The 23,647-nt window shown below is 40.6% G+C and overlaps 1 protein-coding gene across 8 annotated transcripts in view; it reads right to left on the reverse strand.

The window, feature by feature from the left end:
- Window positions 1–23,647, reverse strand: part of Tle1 (transducin like enhancer of split 1) — an 89,968-nt gene that overhangs the window by 17,573 nt on the left and 48,748 nt on the right. For 3 of the 8 annotated variants that reach the window (XM_026782165.1, XM_005352651.3, XM_013348262.2), the window contains exons 8-14: window positions 23,228–23,244; window positions 10,882–10,992; window positions 7,476–7,529; window positions 6,812–6,964; window positions 5,096–5,240; window positions 3,928–4,124; window positions 2,336–2,412 (exon numbers count right to left, since the gene is read on the reverse strand). In XM_026782165.1, coding sequence (XP_026637966.1) covers window positions 2,336–2,412; window positions 3,928–4,124; window positions 5,096–5,240; window positions 6,812–6,964; window positions 7,476–7,529; window positions 10,882–10,992; window positions 23,228–23,244 — 754 coding nt within the window. Of the gene's footprint in view, window positions 1–2,335; window positions 2,413–3,927; window positions 4,125–4,408; window positions 4,511–5,095; window positions 5,241–6,811; window positions 6,965–7,475; window positions 7,530–10,881; window positions 10,993–23,227; window positions 23,245–23,647 lie in introns of all 8 variants that reach the window. The other 5 variants (XM_026782164.1, XM_026782167.1, XM_026782163.1 and 2 more) reach the window with 3 other exon arrangements.

The following is a 23,647-nucleotide window of genomic DNA, read 5'->3' on the forward strand; positions in this document are numbered from 1 at the left end:
CCATGGAGGTCAGTCTCTGAACATCTATGTGCACGAGTCCCTTACCTCCTGTTCCTGTTCTACACATGATAGAACACATGACTGTCCTGATCCCTGGATGCTAGGTGACCTATTCCTTCTCACAAATGCCTTAGCTTCACATCTGTGTCTCATCTCAGTTCTGCTCACATGAATTTGTGCATACGTGCATGCTTGCCTGTCATCTACAGCTCTGCCTCTGTATAACTTACCACAGTGCAGTTGTGGTTGGTAGCTTTCTTTGAAGGGTCACATCCTCAGGCCCTCAAGATAGGTAACACAGGGAGAGACCACTTTCTGGAGTCCTTTGTCTGCACACACAGCACACTGTGAGGTCCTGGATCCCTCCTCTAGCAGACCTACGAACCACTCCCTCAGCTGCTCTTTCTCAGACTTATTTGCGTAACCTTTCTACTTTGTTCACCCTACCCAAGCCATGTTGATTTGTCTTTATTTCTTTTAAGTGCCTCAGATCAGCTCTACTCGTGTGGTCTGTAAACATTTGCCACTATCGCTCACAAATGAGCACAGTCACTAAAAGCTTTACACAGCTGACAGTCATTTCACGAACTCTTATAACAAATAGTACTTAGATTTTGTTGTCTTTTCCCCAGACTAATTTTATCCTGTTTCAGAAATACCATTCTTTGGCTAAATCTGTCACCATAAATCTCTAAGAAGCACTGAAGCAAGAATGGTTAAGTAATAACAGATAACACATTCTCTCATGTAAACTAATGGATTAAGATTAGCAATAAGACTATATAGCCAGAACCTAGCAATGGGGATCCTTTTATTAATCCTGTATTCCTTACATAATGACAGTCATGATAGCTCAGATCCAGATACCAATCGACACCTTAAGTCTTAAAAATCTGCTATTATGCCCTTTGTTTCTGTGTGCATTATAATTATGAATTACAGTTTTGTTTTGTTTTTTTATTATTGCGTTGTAGTAGCTGCGGAAGGACTGTATTAGATAGACCAGGCTTTCTTCAAAGTTAATCTGCCAGACTCTGCCTCCTGAGTGCTGGGGCTATAGCATGTACCACTATGCCTGGTATTAGCGTACCTTTGATCATAAAAAAAAAAAAAAATACAAGGTACTCACAAGGCAAGGAAGGATTTAGCAGTTCCAATTAGACTATAATATTTGGAACTGCTAAATCCTATCTTTTGCTGCAATCCATGCATATATGCATGCTTAGGTGCACAGGCCACCTGTAATCATGTGCACACAAACATATGCATACATAATTTTAAAGTTCTACATTAGGCAGTCCCAGATCACTAGCCCTCTATACTAGTATTACAGATTGTAACTTTTCCTACCAGACAGCTACTTGTCCTCCTTATTACCCCATCATGCACAGATCAAAGGTAAAGGCAAGCTCTAAGGGCAAGAGGTGCGATAAAGACTAAGTGGAGGCCTGAGAGGCATAGCCCTCAGAACATCTTATTTGGAAAGTCAGCATTTCATAATGTCTCCAGCCCATACCCTACACACACACACACACACACACACACACACACACGCACGCACGCGCGCGCGCGCGCACGCGCGCGCGCACACACACAGAGACAGAGAGAGAGACTGGCCTTCACATTTCAATTCTGCTTTGTATGAAACAAAAAAATTATCGAAATTCCTTGAAATTATGCTTCTAATAACTAACATTGAAAGGGAGCGAGTTTTGTTTGTTTGGTGAGTCAGAAGAAACAACGGGGCGTTTCCACATTCTGGGTGCCTTTTAAGTCCCTTGTTTCTGCACAAGGAAACTTTGCTGTTGAGAAGTGTCACATGGCAAAGTAAAGCACCTATCCAAACTGGGACATGGGAGCCCCACCTATAGGACGGACCAAGTAGTAACTTATTTCTACCAAAATAAGGAAAAGGTTACACTATCCTAGGCAAAGAGATGACAGTACAACCCTCTAAGGCTTCGAGGATTCCTGATTGCTGTGCTGTGCAAAGCAGCTGTAAAAATGTGGCAACTGCCTTCCAAGCACACACCAGAGCAGCAGTTTCCTGCAGAAGGGTCAGGCAGGAGCGCCTAACACCTCCAGCTCTTTCTTCCTACCTGTCTTCATATTCGATAGTTTCTCCTCAAAAATAACTAAATGCATGAGCTCAGAGCTCACGCACAGGGAGAAGCCAGAGGCATGACACCTACAAGTTGTCTATTTATAGAAAAGTGTTAACACTCCTCAGAAGTCTCCTTGGAAACGTCCAAGCCTATCTCCCCTGTGAATATTCCAGACTACTGACACTACCACCTCTGAAGCAAACCAAAACCAAGGAAAAAAATGTACTTACGGTTTACCCCCAGGTATTCCTGCCAGGTTTGGGGGAATGGAAGGTACTCTCATGTGGGGAGGAGGATCAAAACCAACCTAGAAATAAAAGTGTGGCAGACTCAGCTTATGCAAGGTAGATACTGTGTGGACATTGAGTTTATACAAGAAATTCATTTACCAAGCCAGTCGGTAGTACATGCCTTTAATCCCAGTACTCGGGAGGCAGAGGCAGGCGGATCTCTGTGATTTGAGGTCAACCTGGTCTATAAGAGCTAGTTCCAGGACAGGCCCCAAAGCTACAGAGGAAACCCTGTCTCAAAAAAAAAAAAATAAAAAAATAAAAAAAATCTTTTACCACGCATATAAGCTGGCACTGTAACTATGGCTTAGTATTTCTGAAATGAAAAGGCACAATGTGGCAACTTAACCACCTCTAAATACCACAAAACAGACTTCTCCTTTTTGTGATGTGGAGGAGGATTTACACACTCTGGGTACCAGTTTCCTAGGATAAACATTTTCCATAGATACTGGATGTCCTGCCTCACACCAATAAAGTGTGGTAGGATACTGGCCAGCCTAGCACTAACATCGTGGGCTATTTTGTTACTTTCTTCCTTGGAGCAGTTCAGAGCACCTTGGAATGTTGCACAGCAAACAGGCTACTATCCTCAAGTTCTAAGAGCACCACCCAACTCCCTAGCCTTTGCTGTGTTAACCAAGACTGCTGTGGGCGGGCACTTACTCATCAAGGTCAGTATTTACAGATTCACACACCACCTCTGTGTGTACACCAGAAAAACAACCAGCTACTTATCACACTAGATTATAAGGAGCAATCTAGTTAAGGAGATGAAGAAAAAAAAAATGCTGTCCATGATATATTTCAAATGGCTTACAGGGAAGATTTTCTGTGAGATTTATTTCACTCCCTTTCCTGGTACAATTTTACCCTTCAAATATAGTTTTTTATCTTTTAGGTAAAACACTGAGCCATTTGAGTGACAGGGCAGCATGGAAAGCCTGTATCTATGGTTTTAAAATCTGTCCATGTCATACACAAATAACTTCTTGTACATAAACCAGTGTATTCACTTCAAAAGAACATATAGGCATGGAAAGAAAAAAGAAAGGCTTCTCCATTTTTTTTTTAAGACGTAGAAAAAGAAAAACAGCTCAAAAAAAAAAGCACTAAAATCATGTCAATACGTTCAGATTAAAATTTTTACTTTGGTGAGAGAAAGCCTTATCTATCCTGGAATCATCCAAGAACCTCTAAACACTGCCTTTTATATCCACAAACACAATGAAACAAAGGGCATTCGCCCTAGGTTAATGAGCCAGCACACAGACCAAGGCTGACAAGAGGAAGGTAAATACAGGGCTTGAACAGCGGGAATCATCTTTACTGTTTGTTCCCAAGCATAGGGTTGGCTGTATCCTTCTCAGGGCAGTCAGGGCATGCATTCTAGACCCAAGTACCAAGAATGCAACTGAATACCCATCATCGCAGTCTGCATACCCAGAAGCCTACTACCCCAGCCCCACACTTTGGGCCCTGCACCCTTTGAGCTGCCCATTCCCTGGGGCATGCCCAAGCATATGACGTACCATTGGGGAGCGCCCATAGGCAACCACTGCTGCAGCGGCTGCAGCAGCTGCAGCACTCATCTGTGGAGACATGCTGTGTAGACCTGCATAGGCAGCTCCAGGGCTGGTCAGCTCTCCATTCATGCCTGCATGGGGCACCATGCCGAAGGGGGCAGGGTATGGGCCAGGCACTGCCAGGGGTGTCCTCAGGCCAGCTGCTGCAAGGAAACATGGCATGTGTGATATGACTGACCATCAGGTCAAACCTGACCAGTGAATCCAGTCTTAGTTATTGTGGTGAGGGGGATGGAGATCATCAGGCCCAATATATACACCAGGTCCATTCCTTCCCAGAGCTGAGTTCTTCTCCAAGGACAGAAAGCACAACCCCCCACATTTCCTCATTGGCAAAGCAGCTGCACCAGGAAGCCAGGAGGATTAATCAACATCTTTGCACCCAATTCATGAAGGGCAAGCCAAGGAACAGACACTCCATGTTTACCTGACTTAATCTCAGAAGAAGATTTTCTGGATAAAATCCAAGATTTCTCCTTCAATCCGAACTTTCCACTCCCTGGTACCAATTCCAAATGAAAACCAAATCCTGGATTTATGCAAACCAGAGCAGGGCTTTAGGAGGGACATTCGAGTGCTATTTCTCCCTGGACTTGGGCTGTTACTTTTTAATTTGTCCAGTGAGGAAGAACAAATTCAAAGTTATGAGTGACCTCATGGGCTAGAGTCTCAGCAAAGCCCTCCCAACTTCCAGCAACGTACCACTGATCCCTTGAAGTGAAACAAACAAACAAATACTAGGCAACTATAAGCAGCAAAACGTCTACTTTGGCTATAAAATCAGCCAGCCATTTTTGTTAGTATTAGCAACATCAGACACGTAATGGCAGATTTTATAAGATTACGTTTGAAATAATTACCACAAACTTAACAGTAATCCCTAGGACTTGATTTACTTTGAATTAAAAGAAAAGCTGAATGTAAATAGTTGGAGACTAATTGGTGCAGCTGCTGAAACCCAGGACAAATGTGTTTATTACCAGGCCTTTTCAGAGACTGGAGGAGGACAGCTCTAAGTGCTTCACATTCAGGGGCAAACTGTCACAGGATCAGCAAACACCACACAAAGCTGGGGATGGAAGAAACAAAGCACAACAGGAGAAGGGGTGCTGACCTGCTTGGTTGACAAGGGGCTCCATAGCTGGAGGTTTGCCAAGACCTGGACGGAGGCCTGGAGTAGCACTGGTGCCCGGGGTTGGCATATCGCTCCGAGGCGTTGGTGTGCTGGATTTTAGAACAGGCGTGTTGGCTTTTTCATGCTGGTATCATTAAACAAATTAAATGAGTATTATTTTTAATCCAAGCCATATTACACTATTTATCACAACAGCAGCTGGGACACTGGGCACCTTCTAGTTACTCCCCAGCCAATTTTCATAAATCCACACAATGTTGACAGCATTAACTTGTGAGAGAGAAATGTTGACCTTTCCTCTTCCTGCCAGATTAAAACTTGAGCAGGAGATACAGAGCATGATCACACTTCTTCCTCCACAAATTTTATTTTGAAAAGAATTTTCCATTAAGCTTGTGAACTTTGGCTCTATGCCATGTTAGAATGACGACCATGCAGATTCTTTCCAAGGAACTTGGAAGGGCATATCTGGCTTCCAAATCTGAAGTGGAGCCCTTTTCTTAACCTCATCTTTTGGGGATTCAGATTGACGGTGATGGACAGTGAAACTGTCAATTATTTCAAAGTCAAAGCAGCATTTCCAAATTAAAAGTTCTAGAAGCACCTGTCCCACAAAGCCCTAGGAAGAATTCTCCTTTGGAGAGACATGTAGCCACCCATGAGTTAATGAGGCTTCACTAGTGCAGATAAGAGACTTATCACCTGCCAGAGATCTTCATATCTTGAGACAGTAACAGGATAAAAAAAGGATATCTTCTCTTATCTCTCAAGATTCCTTGGGTCCCTAGAACACAACTCAAGAACTAGCAGGGTGTAGAAAAAGAGTGTGCACCAAATACCCCAGGTCTGGCCTAGGATATGATAGAATGTTTTCAACAAGTCGTTCAGGTTTGACTTTACTCTACTTGGATAAAGGGATAACGCTGAAGCCACCATGAGAATTAACTTCGGGGTAGTTTCATAATGTAGCACAGACTCGACTTCCACCTCAAGAGCTCCCCTTCCTGTTGTATCCTCTCAAGCACTAGTACTGCAGACATATTCCACCATCCTCAGTTATATTAAGTTCTTCAGTTTAATAAAGGACCACATGAATGGGTTACGATGCATTCGCTACAATAGCATATCCCAAGCCTCCATACCAATTCTGATGTGACATTCCCTGGCACAATGGCTGTTTTCTAATAAACAGCTGCTTAACAAATCAAGATAGCTTAAGCCCATGGTTCTCAATCTTTCTAATGCTGTGACTTTTTACTACAGTTCCTCAAACGGTGATGACCCTCCAACCGTAAAATTAAGTTTCATTGTTACTTCCTAACTATAACTTTGCTACCGTTAGGAACTGTAATATAAATATCTAATATGCAGGATATCTGGTAAGTGACCCCTGTGAAAGGGTCATTTGAACCCCCAAAGGGGTAAAGACCCACAGGTTGAGAACCACTGTCTTAAGACAGTTATTCTCTGCTAACTGTTAAGTTTCTAAGGAAGAAAATGACACAAAGAGAAGCCTGCACAGCACAGCCACTCTCGCCGTGGCCCAATAGACAACTGATGATACCGACTAGGACAGAAAGGCTTCTTCTCAATACTTCAACTTTTAAGCAGAAAAACTACCAATTTACACACATCAGGGTTCCAAGTTCCACAAAGATGGCAGTGTCACCCAGGGGAAGACCAGCTCCTACCTACCAGGCTCACTTCTTTGGATTTCAGGGAAGAGGAACTTCCAGAGGAGGCTGTGGATGCCGGGCTGCCTGAAGCATCTTTCTTTAGCAGGCGGTTTTTGTCAATGCCGTTTTCTCGAGGTGAGTGTGTGGGACTGGCATGTGGAGAAGAAGGGTCCTCAACACACAATAAGAAGTTGACAAGTTCAGAATGGACATCCTTTTCCATATTCTCAATTAAAGGGTAATACTGAAAATCTTTTAGAATTGAGAAGTATCATACTCACTAAATGAGCAACAAGGTATTTATCAACATAGGACCATACCACAAGAAAAACAATCACATTTCTCCCAATATCCAGGTGCGTTGTCTAGCCAGATATCCAACACAGAAATTCAAAATGAATTGGGAAACAGTTTTTCTTTCTGGCAGTGCTGGGCATCACACCCAGTTCTATCTGGGCCAATGGCAGGCAAACACTCTTCAACTGAGCTATGTCTCCAAACCTCATGTTTTAAAAGGGAAATTATAGTTTCAGTTACCTTATGACTACCCCATTCCCAAATAGCCACTAAATTCTTGATATGTGAACACATAAGACAGAGACACTGTGACTCAGCTTCATTCACTTACAAATGGATTTTTCTCTTTACTATTTGAAAGAAACCTTGATGAAATGCATGGTTACCTCATTAGATACATCCACAACTAAATTGTCATCACTCTTGTCCCCATCACTGTCCTGGAAAAAAAAATTACTTTTGTTTAGTAAAGGCAAACAATAAATTTTGAACTGTGCAATTTCTTTCAACAGTTCTTGGTAGCAGACAAGCTAAACACTTAGGACATGCTTGTAGGCTTCCTTCCAGCCTACAGGCATTTACCATCAGCCTCCCCGCCTCTTCCTCTAACCTGGGGTACACAAAGCCCCAGCAGGAATATGCTGCTGCAGTGAAATCCGGTTACCAAAACCAAAATTGCTCATGGAAAGTATACTCTAAGCGTTCGGTGTCTGCAATGTTAGTATCTTTCTTAGAATCTGAATTTTGTATACCATCATAATTTTTAGTCTACTGGATTTCAAAGAGAAGAGCAACACATCATTTCTTTTATACATATCAGTTTGAAGATGCACGGTTAGCCAATATGGAGCTCACAGACAATTCATGACTATAGAGATAAATTTACTTACATCATTTCCCCATGAGGCCACTAGTTATAACAAAAAACGAAAGATCTAATCTCTTTTGGGGACTGGTGATAAAGCTCAGTTCAGAGTGCCTACTACTGACACAGCCTTGGATTTGGTCCCCAGAACTGCACAATTATCAGGGGTGGTGCTGCACACCAGTACTCAAGTCATGTAGGTTTAGGTCAAGGCCATACTTGGCTTCAAAGTGAGTTGAAGTCATCCTGCCTACTATAAGAGATCCTGTCTCAGAGAGAGAGAGAGAGAGAGAACAGAATGGTGGGTGAAGAGATGTAAAGTAGTGGCAAAAGTACTTGCTATGCAAAAGAACTGGTGATCAGATCCCCAGAAGTCACAGAAATGCCACAGGCTGAGGTCACCTGAAATCACATCACACAGCAGGAATAGACAGGTGATCTCTGGGCATTCTATGTAGATGGACTCTGAGAAATTGGTAAGACTCTGACTCAATAAAACAAACAAAAAAACTGGAGAGCTTCAAAGATACACAATGGCAACTTCAAGCATGTACATTCAGGCATACCACATACATATGGGAATTAAAAAAAAAGATAAGGCTCTTTAGCATGAAATATGGAGCGATGGAACTACAAAGTTGGTTAATCACGGCAAATTCCTAGGTTACATTCAGTCTGGAAAGCATTAAGAAAAGTTGTTCAACTTAAGATGAGTTCACACCCATATCAAAGTTTGAAAATTTCTCTTTTCTTAGCATGGTGGTTCAAATAAGAATGTCCTCCATAGGCTCAGATGTCTGAATACTTGGCCCCTAGTTGGTGGCTATGTTTGGTAAGTTTGGCTCTGCTAAATGAGGTATGTTACTAGAGAGGTAGGTCTTTGAGGTTTCAAAGTCAAGTACCACTTCTAGTATCATATAAAAGAGCCATGGAGTTTACCAACATCATAAATTGACAGCCAGTGCTGAAGTCAGAAGCAATTCAAATTAAAATTTTACGGAAATGCTTTCACTGGAAAAAAAGTGATGAAGAAAATCTATTTTCGCCGGGCGGTGGTGGCGCAAGCCTTTAATCCCAGCACTCGGGAGGCAGAGGCAGGCGGATCTCTGTGAGTTCGAGACCAGCCTGGTCTACAAGAGCTAGTTCCAGGACAGGCTCCAAAACCACAGAGAAACCCTGTCTCGAAAAACCAAAAAAAAAAGAAAAGAAAAAAATCTATTTTCTCTTACTATCAGATAAAAGCACAAATGCTCTCAGCTGTCAAGAGTAGAAATGGTGAACAAATACAAACTAGAAAAGTTTTGCTTTTAGAAAAAGAAATATAAAGGTGATCATAGTAGAAACAGTGAATGGAAAACTACAGCAAACAATTTACTACCACTCCATTCCTTTTTAATTCAGAAATAACCTTTCTCCTTTCAATGAAAAAGAAATATATGAGGTACACCTATTCAGTATCACAATGATAAAAGTAGAATAATTACTATTCCCATCTTTTTATCACTTCTGTTTGAGACCTCAAACTCCTGTCTTATACTTCTTCATAAACATATAACAGGCTGTGATAAACTGAATTTGTCTTACTCTGCAATATAGCACTGCCTTCCTCCTATCTAAGTGCTCATACTGTCTAAGTACTTTGCACCATTATCCAGATCCTCAGTTCCAGCACCCCCTTAGTCCACTAAAGGAGTATTGAGGTGAATCATTCATGTCTTCTGCAAGTGAAACATAGCCTTGTAATAGACCATTCTGCAAATATAAGCCAGTATTATACAGTAAACTTTTGTCAAAGAGTCTTAGGCTTTGCCTCCCACATGTTACAATATAATCTCCTTATCTCACTCCAAGCCCATTTTTCTAACCAGACAAGAGCTAAGTATTATAAAACCATAAGGGTAAGATATTGATTCCCAGTCCTTCACTGTTGAATTAAATACACAAACCTCATGGAGAGCTAGTAACACAGAACTGGGTATCAGATTTCCTACCTTCTCAATATCACAGACCACTTGTTTGATTGTTAACATTTAATGTTAGAAATGAAAGCAAATACAAGCACCTCTAGGCAACAGATAGGGGCAGAAACATATTTAAAGGGCTTGGGTTAAAGTGGAGTGAGCCAATGATGAGTTCTTATAATGTATATTAAACCACAATACAAACTGTAGACTGATCTTGGACCTCTAGGGAAATGCCAATTCTAAGAAAAGGTTGAAAGTTTCAATACAGCATAGTTTTGGCATAAGGTGCTTCCCAAGTTCCACTAACCATGACCTCTGGTGAAACACAAGCTCTGGGTAAGTTTCTTTAGCTATGAAATGGAGAGGATACCCAACTTGACAGGTTAGAAGAACTAAATAAAATAATCTGTGTCAGTGCACAGGGTTCCTGGCACTAATCCTGGCATGCAAAATGTTACTTGATATTAGCTGAAGCCTTGGGCGAGCCACAGGAAACAGAAGCCTGTGTTTAAACTTTCCCAAGTAGAGTTCTTCCTCCAAGGTCCACATTTTGTTTGGAGATTTTTTTGGTGTGTGTGTGTGTGTGTGTGTGTGTGTGTGTGTGTGTGTGTGTGTGTGTGTGTGTGTGTGTGTGTGTGTGTGTGTGTGTGTGTGTGTGTTACCATGCTGGAAATCAACCCAAGGACTGATATATGTTAGAGAATTATTCTACCATAGAGCTATCTCCATAAACACTGATTTTGACACACACACACACATGCGCACGCGCCTCAGTATGTAGACCAACTAGCTGTGACACTGCAATCCTTGTGCTTCAGCCTCCAGGTACTGGTGCTAAAGCCTTACACAACAGATACTGGCAAAGTGACTAGGAACTTACCTGCTTTGCTATATGAAGTGGTACAGAATTACAAAGAAAGCAGTAAGTAAGCAATTATTATAGGAAGTCCTTTATTCACTTACATAGTTATCCTTATCATCCACCTTCCTTTTTTTGATGTCACTGGAAAACTCTGGACCATTTCTGCGTTTATCTGTGCCTCTTAGACTGTCTGGGACCAAGAGGGAATTACTCTGTAAGACAAAAAAGGACTAATAAAGGTTTCTTCCTAGGCTTCTTTGTATGTATGAAAATGCAACCTGGAAGAACTGCTTAAGAAAACAGCATCCCAACAATCTTGCACCCCGGTTAAATCACGTCTTAAGATTTCCGTGACAAGAATTTAGACAGAGCTTAAAAGGAATCTTATATCAAACTGTTTAAACCCTGGTGGATCCTTGCTTATTACTGTGTGTAGATTTTTTTTTCTTTTTCACTGCAGCTTCTTGGTAAGGAATATGAACAGCCTCTGAGCAACTCCTGAGATCGTTCCATTAGGCATACATTATGAACAGAAGTCACCCTGTGCCATTCTAAAAAGGCACCAAATACGCAGGTGGGAGTAATAGGAGTTCCAAAGCAAATCACTTTTTCCACACACCAATAAGAGACTTTTAAATTCTTTAATTTACTGTTGAAAGTAAGATCTGGCATTGTTAGCCAATACCACTGAAATTTAATATCCGAAGAGGAAATCTTAGTCAGTTGTGAACCTCTAATATCAAAAGCAGTTCTCACATAAGAGGACTAATCCTTGCCACAAACCACACAAGACACTTTCATCCGCATATGCTGAATATGAATTGTTGACCCAAAGAAAACAGGCATTTTAGATATTTTGGGGTCACATGACATGACCTGGCCAGCCCTTCAATTTCCATCTCCCTTCAGGCTAAAGCAGAATGTATTACAAAGAGTTCTTTTAAGAACTGGATTAGCATATGCAAGGGGGGCAATTTGTTCAGTGATGTGTTACTGCTTTGAACAATGCTGAATGAGCTACGCAAAAAACTGCCTTTCACAAGGCCCAGATAACCCCAATTTCTGCCAAGATGCCCTAGAAGTAAGCATAGGGATGGGGCCCATGGTCAGCAATTATGCTACCTTTCCTGACACAAATAAGACCACAATACAACAGTATGTACCAAAAACAAATGTTTTATGGCACTCTTTTTAAGGCCCTGGGTTTCCATTCCTTACTAGCTAGCCATAATCAACTAGATGGCTTGCTTGCTAAGTTCCCGGGGATAAAACATGGATCCTACTTCAACAGTATTCCCAGCTTCACCGCACACAGAAGAATGAAAGAAAAATTAAAAAAAGAAAAAAGAAACCTGGGGACCAGAAGGCAGTTTGAAGTCTCTCGTCTCACTTCAGAGCTTATTCTAAAAGCTGAGTTTTTTTTTTTTTATTCATGATTGTTCAAACAAAACAAATGGCCAGGAAGATTGGATAAAGGGAGAGGGACTCACACAATTTAATATGGAGAGGCTCAAAGGCCCCCAGTGGCCGAGGCTGAAAGGTGAGCAGACTGGATCCATGAACTAATTATAATCACCTCTTTACAACACTCAGACTCCAATCAGGGCCCAGGACTGGCTACAGATGCAGAGTTAATGCAGCTCCTGCAAAGCAGTTACCAGTATGTTCAAAAGATCTGAATCAGAGCAAATGGATCCAGAGCAGTGCTGTATCTCACTGTACAAGTGCCAGGCAAAAGCGTGACTGAATCCAGGTCTAGGGCAACTTCAAAATCTCTCCTGCAAAATCAGCAGTGATTGCTCAGAGACTGCACAGTCTAAACTCCAAAGAATGCTCCACTTCTACAGGAACACCATGGTTTCTTTTGGGACAGTAACACTGCAGCGGCAGACCTTTACGGATGCCATGCTTCCGTGAGTTAAGAACATACTACTTTAGTTTCCATTTCAGCAGCTTAAATGAGGCCTGTAACCTGAAAAGGTTTCGAAAAGCTCTGCAATGTCCCCTAAATTGGTACTGGGATAGTAATTAATATCCCTGCTTACCTGAAAATGGGCCCCATTCAACTAGCAAGCTTGTTATGAAATAAGGCATCGCTATGCCTTTGAAGTTGTGAATTTAATTCAAAGCACAGAAGCAAAGGTGGGCCAGAGAGGCCTAGAGAATCACAGTCAGGGATCCCCGCCTCATGCTACTGACAGATACCTTAAGCTTTTTGTTCACCCTCCAAGGAAGAGACCACACACTCTTGTAGCATTGTCTCCTGAAGCACGATTAATAAAAGCTTAGAGATAGGTTTGGGGTTCAACCTGAAGGTCAGAAAAGCAAAACAGCCAGCCATTGGCTCTTACCATCTGATCCTGCCTCCAGGAATCTCAGAATAAGACTGCAATTGAGCACTGTCTCTTCCCATTTTATAATCCTCTCCAGGGTTAGAATCTAAGGCATGCACCACTGGGATTAAAGGTATGCACTGCCCGGTTTCTATGACAACTAGTGTGGCTACTGGGATTAAAGGTGTGTGTTACCACTGCCTGGCTGGCTGTAAGGCTGACTGGTAGTGCAGTTTTACTCTCTGACCTTCAGGCAAGCTTAATTTATTAAAATACCAATGAAATGTCACTACAGCCTCCATGAGCAGTTTTTCTGAGTGCAATGCCCCAGCCTACAGGCTGCACAGCTAGCAACAGAAAATGTCTTACTTTCCAACTACTCCTAAAATCCAAAGTAACTGCCTGGGTACTGCTGAATTTCTTACGATAAGGAAAGTACTGCTCTAGTGACCCACCTTCTGCTAGCTCCTATGGCTAAAGATGAGACAGCTATTTTGATGGTCATTTATGAGTTACCAATACATGTATTAAGAACTAAAAGACTACTAAATACTGACTGAATGGCTCCTTTGGTCCTTCAGAATTTACAAGGTATCTAGAATCTACATTATCTAAAAAGCATTTAAAAGAAGACTGAAAAAAATGAAATTGTTTCAAGTTCCTAAAGAGCTGGCCAAGCAAGCACTTGCCTAGCATGTAAGAAGCCTTTAGATGAATCTACAGCAACACAAGCGGGGAAAGAGCAATAATGCATCAAACATAAAAGACAGCCATATTCATGCATGGAAAGAGGCCAAGGCTTCCTTTAGGAGACATCTTTTCTATTTTATGTTTTACCTGGAACACCAAATGTCCAGACAGTAGAGATGACTGGCCCAAGACTAGAACCATTCTACCACTTACCGATTCAAATGTACAAGTACCCCCTCTCCCAGGAAGGTAAATTCTAAGCTTGGTTTCTATTTTATTTTTATTTTTTATTTTTTATTTTTTTATTTATTTATTTTTTTGGTTTTTCGAGACAGGGTTTCTCTGTGGCTTTGGAGCCTGTCCTGGAACTAGCTCTTGTAGACCTTGGTTTCTAAACAAAAATATTTGTATCCAAATATATTACTTAAATAAAACCAATAATGGCTCTTTAAACTAGTGATGCACATTCTAATGTGACATACCCATGCCTGATACATGCTCTCTGATACTCCTTCCTTAATATCCATCTCTTGATCTGCTTTACAGACTTTCCACACCAAATGTGGATATACAATTTTAAAAGACGAATATAGTCTACTTCTAAGTGAGCACTAAGTGAGTAGACCTTATTGGGAAATATTATAAGATTCCTTTCTCTTTAAAAAAAAAAAGGAGGGGGGAGGGAATGGGGGGGGCAAGAGAGAATGCTCAGTGGTTAAGAGCATTTACTGTGCTTGAAAAGGACTGGGTTCAGTTTTCAGCACCCATATCAGGAGGATCACAACTCCCTGTAACGTTAGTACCAGGGAATTCAACGTCCTGGGCCTCCTTAGGTATCTGTACACACACTGTACATATAAGCTCATGCAAGCAAGTAGGCACGCATGGACACACAAAGAATAAATATAGAAAATGTATAACAACAAATAATAAAAAAACAGCAATAAGGGGCTGAGGGGATGGTCCAGTAAATAAGATGCTCACTATGTAAGCATGGGGACAGTGTATTTGGATCACTAGCAACCATACAAAAAAACAGGGTGTGTCCTGTCACACCAGCACTGACAGGCCGCAGAGACTGGTGGATCCATTTGTAAGCAATGTTGACAAAACAAACTACAATTCTGAAACTACAGTGTTATGCTCACTGGCCCACCAGTCTCAATGAAATGGCCAGCATCAGGTTCAAAGAGGACCTGTCTCAAAAACTAAGGTGAGAAATGACCTAAGAAGATAGTCAAAGTCAACCTAAAGCCTCCCCATACTCTCGCACAGGTAAGCACACCTCCACACACACAGTACCAAAAAAGATAACACTTCCTGCCTTTCCACTCATAAATCCTACCACTAACGAGCCAAGATAAGCAATGGCAAAGCCCTTGGCAGAGCCACAAGCAATGATTTACTCCTTTCATATCCACGGGTGTTAGTCCCTACAGACATCCTGCCATGGCAGTGGACTTTTCCCAGAGCTCATATTTTCAAGATTTTAATAAACCACACAGAACAAATCGACAATATTTTAAAGTATTCACCTACCAGGTCAAGATTTAACATCAAGTCAGATTTTGACCAACATGCGAACCAAAACCAGTGTTGTCATGCTGACAGGGAAGCTTTTACGTGGCCAAGAAACCAGGCTGTCAGTTCACCTTGTAACAGATAAACTTAAACAATCTAAAGGGCTTCTCCAATACTGTCACTTCTCAAGCACTGTCAACACTGGGCAGAATTCTATTACAAATATCTCGAGGACTGAGATATTCAGGCTGTATATTAAGTTTTGCTTTTAAATTTTTGATAAAGAAACAAAATCATCTTATTTGTCTTTATTTTTTTTTTAAACAAAAAAAGTAACTCAAGCTAGGATGTATGCAGCCCAAGGGAATATGAAAAACATGAGCAAATCAAAGTCTAAAAACAATGTTCACAAAACAAACTAAAATTCTGAAACTATAGCCTTATGTGCTGTACATGCTTATGCTCCGGAGCCACGTACAGTCTAAGGGGAGAGACTTATCTGATGTATCTGAAAGAAAACAAATCAACCTTACTTGATGACTTCCTCCTCTTTGTATGCAGAAACCACACAGGAAATGGCTGGACAAGGTTAAGAGCAAAAGTGTGCTACCCAACATTAAGGGGTGTGTACATCAGCCACAAAAAAACAAACAAACAAACAAAAAAAAAAAAAAAAACGAGTATTGCAGATATTTGCTTCTTAGAGTGACATCTACCCACGCTACCCATAGAACAGCTGTGAAGTTCTGCAAAACAGGAGCTCCTAGAAACACAACCTAGGAGGGTGGCAGACTGGTACAGGCCTGGAATTGCAGCATTCAGGAGGTATAGGCAGGAAGTGCAAGGGCAGTCTGGGCCACATGAACACCCATCTCAAAAAAAGAAAAACCATTTTTTTCCCAAAAGAAACCCTGTGTGCACTCCCTTGAGGTGACTCTCTGTAATGACAGGGAGCATCCTTCAGAAAACACACCAGGGCATTTTCTACAGCAGTAAAATGGCTAAAACTGAGCAACAGTCAGCAAAGTGTTCAACCTAAGCATAAAGGAGGTCAACAGATTCTTAAAAATCTCTAAACATCCAATGCAATTTTACAACCATACTTTCCTGTAGGAAAGTACAGAATAAACATCACCTATCTTGATCTGTCATTGCTTACTGAGAAGCCACTAAATAAAGTAGCAAAGACCCAGGTGCTTTGATAAGGATAAAATTCAGTTTTATGGTCATGTTCCAAGAACTTCATTCTTTAGCATCTTATCAGTAATCTGATAAGATTACTAAGCAGATCCTAGAAATTTAAGTTAATGGCATGCCTTGTGAATGCTACATTTCTCAAACACTACTCTCAAAAGCTTCACACACCTGAATAACTTCTGCCAAGGAATTTAAACTTTGAAGCTACCAACAGCGAACAGGAAAAGTACTGTGACAGAGTAAAAGTTAGACAGGCCTTTCCTAATATCAAAACAGCACAATTCCAAAGGATTCTCCAGCTGCTATTCTGATTCCCTTGGGAACATTCTCTGCCCTGCAGAACAAGTGTCTGTGTGAGAGGCACAGATTGGAGACTCGTGACACCTCATTTATCCTCGGTTACACTAAGACAAGATGGTGGGAACCTAATTTGATAGCATACTCCACACTGACAATTAACTTCTCGGGGAACATTAAAACAATTAGGTAAGGATGCACCCCATCACATCTGTCTGCTGTCTCCATCTACACATGACGGCAATTAAGCCATCACCCTACACTCTACTTCTGCAGCAGTGCAAATCAGCCATTCACATTTTCTGATACCCACTTCAAAAATACATATATTTCATCTCATAACCATAGGGATTAACTACTTGTCAAAGGCATAGACAGTACAGGATTGTGTCTCCAGAGCACAAACATAACCTCTCTAATTCTGCAGCAGGACCACAGAGATCTATGCTGTCAATGCAATGTGGCCTTGAGAAGATGACATTGAGCCTGTGATATTGTACCTGGGATATCATGCTCTAAACTACAAGACTCTGTCGCCACCTCTCAAGCCGCCATTTACCCTTCTTCTCCGGGTAAAGCAAAGCAAATTCACTCTGGAGGAGAACAAATATATAACGCCCCCAACTCATAACTTAAGAGAAAGCAAAGTCAGTGTGCCAAGCCTTTCTTGTTTGGTGCCTTTCAGTTTTCTACAACCCAGACACGGATGAGAATCTCTACTATAAATTCCAAAGCTCCTAAATCCAAATTTTTGAGCACTTTGGACTTTTTGAGTGCCTTGGACTTCAGAGCCTAAATGTATTTTCAAACAAAAACTCAGATCTGATACACTTTCAGACCCCAGCACTTTAAATTAAGATGTTCAAACTGTGTTTTCTAATATAAGAACTGGTCCCACATTGACAAAACGTTAGGCCAGCACCTGAGTCATTTGGATTTCTGACAGTACTTTATGTCCACAGCTCTCCTCAAACAAGCAGAGGTCATACTAGTTGCTGATCTGAATCTCCAGTGGTGAAACAGCAATCATCAGAATGACAAAAGAGTAAGGGAAAAGAAGCACATGCCTGCTCACAAAGCTTTGAATTATAAGGCACAATATGAAGTCTAAAACTGGCTATGGAGACTGGACTGATGGCTCAGTGGTTAAGAGCTCTGGCTCTTATTCCAAAGGATTTGGGTTTATTTCCTAGCACTTATGTGGCAGCTTACAACCATCTTCAAAGCTAGATCCAATGCCCTGTAGCCGGTCAGGCCACTAGGCACACTGGTGGTGCATAACATACACACAGGCAAGTCACCGTAAACACACACACACACACACGCACACACACCACAACAAAACCCAAATGTCTGTGGGTGAAAGACACCAGTTTTTGTAATAATCACAGTGGCACAGACCTAAATATTTTTCTAGGTGGCACAGGCCTCAGCATTGATCTGATGAAAGAAATCCCACCCCCAACCTGTTGCAGTTACACACGGCAACCCCAGCCACATAAGATCACCAGGCCTACCTCCTTCAGGTGTTAACTCACAGCAGTGATGTCAGTTCCAAGCAGTTTTAAATTCTGCCAAAACAGTTATGTGCAGAGTGGCAACTGCTTAAGAACACTTCACGTTTCCTACTGTGCCTGAAAGTTAATATTTTATAGGAGTCATCTCAATTTTAGCCTGTATTTCCAAGCTATCTCTTCACAAGTCCAGTCAAAATTTAATTAGTCGGCAGTCAGGCAGAAGAGTCCTTGCAATCCTTGCTTACTTTCAACAAAGCTGAATGTACTATACTGAGCATGTCTGCTTGGTTCAGTCAGCTCCATGGATAATATACTGCCATCCAAGCAAATGGACCTTCATATATACAACTGCACTGTATAACTTGAAATTTTTAACATAGTTTTGCTTTCTGAGTATGTGCATGTACCCTCAGGGGTAGAGATACCCAGCACAGAATTCACGTAGAAGTCAGAGGACAACTAGCAGAAGTCAATTCTCTCTTTCTACCACGTGGGTCCCAGAGATTGAGCTCAGGTCATGAAACACCTTTCCTTGTTCTTACTTGTATTTCAAAGGGGAGAAATACCCACACTTACTGGAATTTCAGATGTGCACTTACCACATCTACACTGTTATACCATTTCTTTTAAAGATATATAATTATTTGTTGGTTCTCCGATGCCAAGTATTTCAAGCAATGTGTTTAAGTGATACTCCTTTTAGTCAAAATGTAATGCAAGTCACCTTTAAACCAACTGAAACATTTGTACAATAATTTCTTGGGTTTTTTTTTTTGTTTGTTTGTTTTACTATTAATAGCTAAGTGGTGAAGAACACTTGCTGCTCTTGCAGAGGATCCAGGTTTGGTTCCTAGGGCCCACACAGTGCTTAACAACTGTCTATTCCAATGAACCTATCAATGCCTTTTTCTGGTCTTGGCAGGTTAAGAGGAACACATGAGGTGAACAGGCATGTGGGCAAACACTCACACACTTCGGTATTATTTATTTGTTCAATAGCTGTACTTACAAATTAGAAAGCAAAATGATAACAAACAAGCATGTTAAAAAGGAAGAGGCTAGCAAGTTGGCTCTGAGGGTAGAACATAATGCTAGGACGAATGACTCAAGTTTGATCCCTGGACCCACTTGCTGGAAAGAATCCACTCCTATAAATTGTCCTCTGACCTGTCCATGTGCACCATGGCATACCTGTGCCCACACACATCTGTACACAAAATAAAAAAGGCAGGCAAAAATTGATTTGGGGAATTATAGGTCAAAACATATGAAAATCAGGACAAGTCCAGGTGAAACAAGTCCTTCATGGTTATTTAATACCTTCCGGCTCATCCGTGGGGACATTCTGTTCTTGGTATGGTATTTTTTTGTTTTTACATTAAAACATACTGTCCATGTTAAGGTTCATTTATTTTCTAATCTAAAAGCATAAACAAACAAACTGAGTAATATTATCATTGGAAGACAAAGATGAAGCACCTACCAAACAGTGGTAAACCACATTGTATTTTCTCTGGGTCTGCGCATTTTTGCACCTGACTTAAGAAATACTGATATCAAATAGCAGGAAAAATAGCCGTAAGGAGTCAGTATATTCATGGTTTAAGTTGTCTAAATTTGAAGAACCACAGGCAATAACCACCTTACCCCAAAAAGGTACCAGAGACTTTCACTTTAGACAAATTTTCATGGAGAATGACAAATGGAGTTGGACCATGGTGGCGCACACTTTTAATCCCAGCACGTGAAAGGCAGAAGAGATTGATCTCTCAGTTCAAGGCCAGCCTGCTCTAGTTGCAGGACAGGCCTCCAAACTATGGAGAAACCCTGTTTCCAAAAGCAAAACCAAAAACCAAAACAAACAAACAAAAAACCAAAAAAAGGAATGACAAATGGAAGCAACTGTACCACAGACTGAATACACAGGCTGATCAGAACCTAGCCAAGCTTCTTTTAAGCCAGCATTATAGATATTTGCAAAATGAAAAAAAGCAAATTTATGAAAAGCCTTTTTAAAAGAAAATATTGCTTTTTCATTAATATTAAAAAGTAACACAACTGAATAGCTCTGTACCTATTTTTCTTTTTAAGTTTTATTCTAATCTTGTAAATGTCAGAGCATCTTGCCAAGAAAAACAATTCCTTAAGGGTCCTCGGTAATTTTAATTAAAAAGGAGAAACATTGAGTCAGATCAATTGGAAACCATCAGCTTGTAGCAACCACCTTCTTCTCTCTGGTGAAGGAAGACACCAGCAAAGAGACAAATAAATTCAGATAAATTCGGACTCACAACTCCAAATGCTTTCTCAAGAATAATACTGCAGTATTTTAGACACCAAGAATACACATCTCATTACCCATTGCTTCTCATATTCAATTTTACTCCAAGTTGAGAAGCTACTTAGTTTTATATAACTGCATCAAAAAATAACTTAGATAATGATAACAATTTAGCTCCTCTATAGATTATGCTAATGTTTGGCTTCAGTTAATATACTTTCCCCATTTTATCTTACCACCCAAGATCGTGCAGTTATGAGGCAGGAAAAGCAGTAGATATACATATATACACTTGTAAATATGTCAAAACTCTGACATGTTAAGGGACACAAGTCATCACTTCTTTTATATTATTCTGTGTGTCTAGAATCCTCCACCTATCTATGACGTTCACTGACTCTAATGCACACTTAGAAATAAGCCACAGCTTCCTAAAATTCGAGAGCTGCTTTCTACTCCATTAAGGATACAACGAGAGGGAAGGGCTATTTCAAAGAAGGAAGAAGACACAAAGAGCAGTGAAGGACAAGGGGAAGGGACAAGTAAAATGAACAAAGAAATACACATTAATGTATATTAATTAAATAGGCATAATGAAACCTATTATTCTATATGCTACCTAAAAAAACTAATTTAAAAATAGAGTATGCAAACTTATCCCCTCCTTCCACATCCTTACCTCCTCCCACGATTAAGTACTTGTTTACATCTTTCAGCCAAAACTATGAGGAAGTGGCCACTGTAGAAATTATATACAGGTAAGGCCTCAAGCAGCCTCAGCGTGAAAACCTGTTTGTGCAGAAAGCATTTCTGAGTCCTGAACCAATGGAAACACTTGTAAAGCTGTGACATCATAGATGTGTGTTTTAGCACTTCTGTTACTTGTCTTATCCTTGACAGATAAAAATGCCTTTGTTGCATAGCTACATACTTATAACTGTAAATGCCTCACATGTAGGGAGCACTCAATGAGTGCATTCACTTAAGGTGAAAGAGTAGAGAGGAGAGAAATATTAAATTAGAAAAGTTGCCTCTCAAATTAAATGAATTCACATAAAAATAACACTCTTTCACCACATCTGCTAATTTTATAGGTCCAAAGCTGGGTCTTAAAATGTTGTACTCCATTGAATAAACATGAAGGAAAAGACAACAGTCTACAATGAAACCAAAATAACAAAACATCAGGTTACTTCATAACTCAAAGCCAATTTCCTCAACCTTAAACTCTTGCCTGTCAGGTACTTTAGTTCCCAGTTAAAGCTTTTGTCTATCTTCTTCCTTTTCTCCTAAAACCACCTAGAAAACCCTACACTACAATAATTTAAAACCTAACTACCTCTCCGCTTAATAATTACCCCTATACAAGAAGCAAAGAAGTAGCTATCTCAAAGAGAAATTTTAAAGCAGTCCCTATTCTAAATTGAAAGGTGGTAGCGGATACTTAGCTTGTCAAAGTGCAATCTTCTTACTATACTCCAAAAAGTCCAAGACGTTGGATCACACCTATGACCCAGCACTCGGGGCTACAATGTGAGGCATAGCTCATAGGATTGTATGTGTGTATGTGTGTGTATGTGAAGGTAAAGACACTTGCCAGCAAACCTGACAACCTGAATTCAATTCCCGGGATACACACACACACACACACACACACACACACACACACACACACACGAGCATGTGCGCACACCTGGGGAGTGGGGGTAGTACTGGGAGCAAGTTCCACAATATATAATTCTCCTTCCAAGCATGAGGCCCTGGGTTCAGTTCTCAGCACAAGAAGAAAAGGAAAAAAGAAAAAAGAGAGGGAATGATTTAAAACTCAGCATCCCATTTCATTTTTTTAGACCATGCTTTAAAAATAAGCAGGAAGAACCTGTAGGGCACCCTCATTTAAACAGAGCAGGTCTCACTCTGCATCCTTAAAATGTGTCTCTCTCCCATTAACAGGCATGTGCATGCCATCCAGCACATGAAAGGGTATGTATGTGAAAAGATGAGCTCTATAAACACACAGCCCTGTCTTTGAAGCTCCATGCTTTTAAGAAGTTATGGTTGCCAGACACAGTCTTAGCTCTAAGGGAAATTTAGATCAAGTTTAGACTTGAACAAAAAGTATACAAAAAAAAAAAAAAGGCAGAGGAAAAACAGACATGGAAAATTAGCAACTAAGATGCAGTCACAGAAGAAAACAAACTGTTTAGATAGAAATAACAGCAATTCATTCACAGATGGACAATAACTGTAAAGGTGATGTTATGAGAAAAATAAATATTCTCCTAACTACATGGAACCTAGACCGCACATATAATGCATACTTAAGCAGGTCTGGGCTATACATCGAGTAGTAAGAAATCACAGCAAACAATTTGAGCAGGCACCTCTCCTCAATGGCCAAGATTATAAAAGAAACAAGAGGGCAAGCACTCAAAGAAATAAAATGATTTTTAAAAAGAAAAAAAAAAAAAAAAAAAAAAAAAAAAAAGAAGCAACCCAGGTCTCTACACACGGGGCGTCTGTGTGTCTGCTTGGTGCTTGTGTTCGAAGAAAGGCAGTTTGGGACGCAACTGGATCTTTGTTCATGTGCAACAGGCGCTGGGGTACTTACCGTGCCCGGTTCTCTGTCTGCTCCCGAGGTTACCAAGAAACGCACAGACACGCCCGTTCAGACACAGAGGCAAGAACAGAAATAAAAAAAGGGGGGAATAATTAGAACACAGGCCCCAGGCAGTTTTAAAAATGGCTTTATTTATATAAGTCATTGCACATTCCTAATACAGTGATTTCCTGAAAATTACAGTATTTTGTAAACATAAGATTTACAGTTTAACCATACACAAAGCCTATTTTTAATTTCTTGACAGAATAAATTACTTTTCTTCAAAAAATTAGTCAAGTGCAATTTGCCCAATATTTAATGCATACTAGGATTAAAGCCTACAAAACTAGTAACAGATGCAACTGTCAAGCCTTTCATTTGAACACATTCACTTTCAAATTTAACTTCTTATTTCGCCCCATTTAACAA

Source organism: Microtus ochrogaster, chromosome 10, assembly GCF_000317375.1.
Source record: "Microtus ochrogaster isolate Prairie Vole_2 chromosome 10, MicOch1.0, whole genome shotgun sequence".
Classification (NCBI taxonomy): Eukaryota; Metazoa; Chordata; class Mammalia; order Rodentia; family Cricetidae; genus Microtus; species Microtus ochrogaster.